The 6,521-nt window shown below is 41.4% G+C and overlaps 1 protein-coding gene across 1 annotated transcript; it reads right to left on the bottom strand.

The window, feature by feature from the left end:
* Window positions 1–4,216: 4,216 nt before the first annotated feature.
* Window positions 4,217–6,184, bottom strand: LOC147639481 (uncharacterized). Its single transcript, XM_086794301.1, has one exon. The coding sequence runs from the start codon at window positions 6,182–6,184 to the stop codon at window positions 4,217–4,219; it is 1,968 nt and encodes a 655-aa protein (XP_086650427.1).
* Between the last annotated feature and the right edge of the window lie 337 nt (window positions 6,185–6,521).

Below are 6,521 nucleotides of genomic sequence, written 5' to 3'. Positions count from 1 at the left end.
TTGCCAATGATGGCCAAAAACAAAGTGGGCCAAAAAAAGGGGGGAAAAAAAGAAGAAAGGGCTCACACAAAAATAAAAATGCAATCATTCGCAAAAACCCCCCACCCCGTTAGGAATTCCCAATACACAACTAACCTCTTCATTCATTAACTAGCTTTTCTTATTTCCTCCGGAGGAACAAAGACCATTGAACGTCATTCAACATCAAAGCCATCGACAAGCTTGTTCATTCTCCCCACACACAAAGGTCTTCAAATGTGATCATGCGGACACGATCCTCATCAAAGAAAGGGGAAAATATTAATGCAATTATAGGATTAACAAGAGCTACCGCCATTATCTTACATCAAGGAGTCATGGTAGATACACCATAGGGTCATGCATTCAAGATATGAAGCAATAGTGTCCAAAGCTACAGCTTGGACGGGCGTCTGTAATGGTGTGACGGAGTATTTATAGCAATTCCCGCTTTAAGAGTGTGTGGTAGCAAGTTAAGATGAAGTCCTAAGTGATGTACTTCATGGATATATTATGAGAGTAGTCATTGTAATAGCATTAGGTCTCTTATGAGCCTAAAGTGCCTGGTCGGCCATAATTCAAGTGAGTGTGAACACTTATGGCCATGTATATAAGTGCATTTCTCTCATAATACAACATACTCTCCCATTGTGCAATTGAGTCTTGCTCTTGCTAATCCTCTTGCTAATCTCTCTCCCTAATGCATGCTAGCGAGTGTGTGTGAGTGAAGTGAGGTGAGAGGAGGGAGGGACGAGGACCTGTAGTGCAACGCGACAGTGTGACAACGCTCATGGGAGACGCGATGGAATTGCTTCTCAAGGAGTTGTAGAGTTTGAATACCTCAAGGGTTACGAGCTCAGCCATTGGAAAGATCCTCACGACAGTTGTGGTTCACCACGTAATCTCTTTTTGGATGTGTTTCAAGGAGGGTTAGGGTGAGCCATAACAAGGTGCGGCTAGGCTCAAGGCCTGCATTGAAGCCTTAGATTGGTGCTATTATGGCTTCATGTGAGGACTTTTTTCCCATTTTTGGCTCATCTTTTCTTGGTGGGATAAGGTCTGTTTTGAAGGCCGGATGGTAACATTTCTTGACCATGGAGGGAGCTGCGGGGAACCTTAATGATCCATCCAAATCTCTATGTGTACTTATCAAACTATAGAGGTTGCCATGGGCATCCTCATGCTACATTGTTTCTCCCATGCTATTTGTGTTTCTCCTCAAGAAAAAGTTACCTATATCACTAGGAGGTTAAGTTTCAATCGACTTGATTTAAGCCCTTATAGTCTCTTGCACCCTTTGGGGTCCTTCGACTTCAGCTGCCATTGCTAGTGACATAACACTCTCAAGGTTCCTAGACAAAATATATATGGCTCCATGGAAGTGTAGATAGAACTCCTGGTCGCTCTGTGACGTCAATAACACTATCAAGTTGTGTAAGATTGTTGGTTCATTCCCAAGTAAAGCTGGCAATGTCCATCATTATAAGGGCATCCCATTTACATTAATGTATACTAGAACATTAGCAGTTTTGTGGTAACATAGCGTTGTATCACAAAGTTTCCCCCTAGATCCACTATGTAAAGCTGTCGCTCCTATTTGTCCCCTCTTACACTCCTCCTCTCCCAGCTTGTTGGTCCTATGGCTTGGGGCCTTTCAGCTTCTTCCCTATCTCCTCTAAATGCTCCAAGTTCTCACTCAGCCATTCCTATTGTCGGAAGCTCTATGGGGCTTGTGCCACCCATTCTTGGTCTAGGTTCCTCCATTGTGAAGAATTCTTGATGGTCTAGGTTTGTCCATTCTGAAGAATTCTTAGTTTGATCTCCTTCTCGAATTGGAATATGGTGCTACTATGGTGGTTAGATTGACTCTTGGTCCTGCTTGAGTCCCTAGCGTCGGCGTGTATGATAATGTTTCATGCTCAAACGTTGGGTTTGAGTATGAAATCGCAATGATTCAACCTGAACGTAAATGCATAAGCACTTGGTCCAATGCCAAATCACTTATTGGGACCCTTTTTACGATTTTTGGCCATGAATCGCCCACCAAGTAGGCGAGAGGAGAAGTACGCTCACAAACATGGCCTTGTGGCCTTATTTGAGATGCTTGAAGAAGAAGGAGAGACCGTCAATTGGGAGGCATTACCATGATGTAAGATGACCTTCAAACTAATGAAATATGATCAAAACATTCTTGAGTATTAATGTTTAATTTAATTTCTTGTTTGTCGATCAGGAAAATATGCAAACGAGCACGGTTGTTTTTGTGCTCTATTGTAGACAGAATGGTGCTGTCTGTTTGCTGTTGTTGATCCTGCTCATTGCAGGCAGCTAGGCAACAGCCAGGCAGCACTATTCTGCCCAAAAAAAAATTTCTGCTACAGCGTCGGTATATGCCCCGGTATCAGAGTCGGTATATACGTTGGTATAGACGCCGGTTTACGCCTCGGTATATAATTCGGTATAGACGCCGGTTTATCCGTCGGTATATAAACCGGCATAGATGCCGGTTTAAACGTTGGTATTACCCCCGGTGAGCGTCTGTATAGGCGCCGTTATATGCGCCGGTATTAACACCCGGCACTTATACCGACGCTACAGTTCCGGCGCTTATACCGATGACGAGGATTTTTTAGACCCCGTTAAATAGCGCCGGTACAAGCCCCGGTATTAGGCTAATATGTAGTAGTGCTTGTTGGTCCTATGGCTTGGGGCCTTTCAGCTTCTTCCCTATCTCCTCTAAATGCTCCAAGTTCTCACTCAGCCATTCCTATTGTCGGAAGCTCTATGGGGCTTGTGCCACCCATTCTTGGTCTAGGTTCCTCCATTGTGAAGAATTCTTGATGGTCTAGGTTTGTCCATTCTGAAGAATTCTTAGTTTGATCTCCTTCTCGAATTGGAATATGGTGCTACTATGGTGGTTAGATTGACTCTTGGTCCTGCTTGAGTCCCTAGCGTCGGCGTGTATGATAATGTTTCATGCTCAAACGTTGGGTTTGAGTATGAAATCGCAATGATTCAACCTGAACGTAAATGCATAAGCACTTGGTCCAATGCCAAATCACTTATTGGGACCCTTTTTACGATTTTTCTTTTTATGTTTTAAGTTTTTGAAATTTTTACACGTTTTTTTTTTTGGATTTTTCAAGTTTTTATGTGTTTTAAGAAATGACTAGTCTTCCGGAGGTCCTTGGATCTTGCACCGATCTGGAAAACTATGAAAAAAAACTCTGGAAATTTTCTCCCTAGGTCCCAATTGGATGATTGGACTAGTTTGATCGTGCAATTGAACTCCTTGCAATTATACTTTCTGACAGTTAGACTAGATAAAAGTTGATCTCACCAATCGTGATTGGATGACTGGCAAGACTGGACCATGATTAATCTTAACAATTGACAATCGGATGACTAGCAGGATTGGACAATGATTGATCTCACAATCAACGATCAGACAACTGGCGAGACTGGACTTCTTGGCGTACAGCAAGACTGCTCGTGCTGGTACACGATCAGTCATATAATGACAGTTGGTTTGTGCAGAGAACAATTGTAGGATTTTCAATCAGCGATCAAAACCTCGGTAGTAATTTCTCATACATGCGATCGGTTGTACGGATCGAACTGTTTCACGGTTGAATTTTTGACAATTATACTCTTCTGTATGTCATCATTAACTGTGCCATTGTGAGTCTGACAGATTTCCTAGATTGTCAGACTGACAGATTGTCAATCTAAGAGATTTCCTAGCTTTTTGTGCATTCAATATGTAGGTCTCCCACTACACTATTCTCTAACGACTGTGTCTAGGACTAGTGGGAAGTGATGTACCACATTATGGCGATGAGAGCCTAGGTAATCATCACCACACAGCCAGCTAGAGAGCGATGGGGTGTGCTCCAATACACGTGCTTCTTGCAGCTTCAAAGCGGGGTTTGATCATTTACAAACTACAGGACCAGGGCCTAAATTTGACGGGTTACTTAAAATTTCAAGTGACATACACTTTTTCAAACTGCTTTTCACATGACATGAATTTTCAAAATCATGTTATTCAAATGGCAAGCAATTTATCAAAATGAAAAGCTTTTTTAAAAACTAAAAAACTGTATGTAATTAAACAATCAATCTACATGATGTCCAGTCAAGATGCCTTGCATGTCCAACTTGCCAAAATTAGGCCTTTGACTATTGAATGAACAAATCACTCTAATGGCATCGCCCTCCTCTTTTTTCCTTGTAACCAAATATCAAAAACATCTTTCCAACAAACTTGTGATGCATCACTTGCATTAAGTGATAACAACATCAATGCATCAAGCGTCTCCAGACACATGCTACTTCTCAAGCTACTCTTTATGTCATTTTGTCGAGAGAAACCTCGCTCACATGATGCTGTACTCGCTGGAATTACTATGCTTGCTTGCCATAAATGCATCAGTCCTGGAAATGTGTCCCACCAAGTCTTTGTGTTGCTGCAGATTGCCCAAGCATCATGCATACCTCTACTCCTAGCAACCCTGTACAGCATGCCAACAAAATCCTCCCGTTCACCCAAACATTTCCTAATGTCAATTATTGAATCATCAACATTAAGCTTGCCAATAAGCCTCTCTAACCATTCTTCAGTCCTTTTATCCCTTTCAATTACATCTGAAGGATAGGCAGAGGGATTAAATAGCTTGACCGAGTTGAAAACCCCAAGATCAAGAAACCTATTATTTAGAGCATTCAAAACATCTTGTACAAATGTCCTTCCAATGCAAATACATTCAGCGAGGGAACCACTTGCACTTCCAGCATCATGAGGCAATACATTGAGATCAAGAGTTGCATCCTCCTCTTCTGAATCACTTACTGCTCTGTCTCGTTTCTTTTTTGGAGCTAATTTTGGAACTGGCACAAAGTGTAGCACATGCTTATGAGTAAACCCATTAGAATCAACATATAACATATTCCCATCTTTTGCCATGTTCAAAAACTTTGTAAGTTGTTTTGAACCAGCACCAAATTGGCCCTCATAAGATATATACCTTTTAGTGAGCTTCTCAAATGTCAAATCCAAGTAGACTCCAATCATAGTAACATCCATGTTCTCCCTCTGAAATTCTACATTTAATTTATTCAATTCAACCAAAACATCAGCCAGCAAATGCATCATAAACTGGACTTGAAAGATTGTGGCATAATTGTACAATTTTTTCTCATGCATTCTCCATTGCTCCAAAATAGCAGGCATTAAGGGAACCAATCTTTCCATTACTTGGCCTCTAGATAGCCATCGAATTGCATGGATTTGTAAAACTTTCAAGTCTGCAATATGATACTCATGCATCAAGTTTCGAAGTTCGACATGTCGATTTGTTGATTTCCCTAGCCATGCATATACCTTGTTTGCAACCTTATCAACAAAAGCAAACACATGAGGATTCGATGCAAAACCATCCTTTGCTGCAAGTGCCTCACGGTGGGCAATACAATGCACGCCCATAATTCGTGAAGCCGATGCTTGAAACCGTGCCACTACACCTGTCTTATGACCTGTCATTGCTGAGGCACCATCCGTTACAAATGCAACTAGTTTCTTCAAATCCAGATTACTCTCTAAGAGCATGGCATGGACAGCATTGTAGATTGCCTCCCCAGATCCATTATCAACTGGTAGCAATCTCACAAATTTACAATTGGGCTCTCCTTTGCCATTCCCAGGCAAGTACAAAATGTAGATAATCAAATGCTTCTCCATGGTTCTATCTGTACTTTCATCAATGAGGATTGAAAAAAATGGACTTTCACAAATTTCAGCATACAAGTCTTGTCTAGTACAATCTCTTAAAGCCATCAAGAACTCTCTTCCAGATACGGGATTGGTATATGCACCATACTCATCAGATGATGGCATATTAGGAGTGCCAAGATCCCTTTGTAACTTACATTGAGTGGGATATTTCTCCAATGCAATATCATTGCATGCACAAAAGTGTACCAGCTTCATACAAGTGATTATTCTAAACTGTTCAGAATGCACCATTGTGTCAATACCCCCATCTATTGGTCCTTTGCCACCAATAGCCTTTAGCTTTGCATGATAAATACTTGCAGCTCTCCTATGATCTGCAGATTTTGCATGCTCATTCAAGGCTGAAAGTTGAATGCTTTGGGATCCACCCATTGTGAAAGTATTCACTCTTCCATCTTCTTCACACCAAGTGCATTTTATGCGGTCCTCATTACATGTAGACTTGCATAAATATGCCCAAGGATGTAGTAGAGTCCATTGAGTCCTCCACTTCCTTTTGGGTTTATTGGAAGAAGACTCTTGGGAAATCTCATTACAAGTTTTCGAGCTCCCACCACTACTCTCATGTTCTACATTGGCAATGGTCTGTCTTGACAAAAAAGAATCTATTGAAGGCTGTGACTTTTTCTTTTTGCCACGCCCTCTATGAGGCACTAGATTGGGACGGTCAACCATCACTGAAAATATAAGAATAAAATAAAAAAAGGAA

This window comes from Cibotium barometz, chromosome 4 (genome assembly GCF_041138505.1).
Source record: "Cibotium barometz isolate CiBa-2024 chromosome 4, ASM4113850v1, whole genome shotgun sequence".
Classification (NCBI taxonomy): Eukaryota; Viridiplantae; Streptophyta; class Polypodiopsida; order Cyatheales; family Cibotiaceae; genus Cibotium; species Cibotium barometz.
This window is presented reverse-complemented; position numbering and strand designations above follow the sequence as displayed.

Excerpts from the sequence above, each read along its gene's own strand:
- LOC147639481 (XM_086794301.1), bottom strand. The coding sequence starts at position 6,184 with ATGGGTGGATCCCAAAGCATTCAACTTTCAGCCTTGAATGAGCATGCA.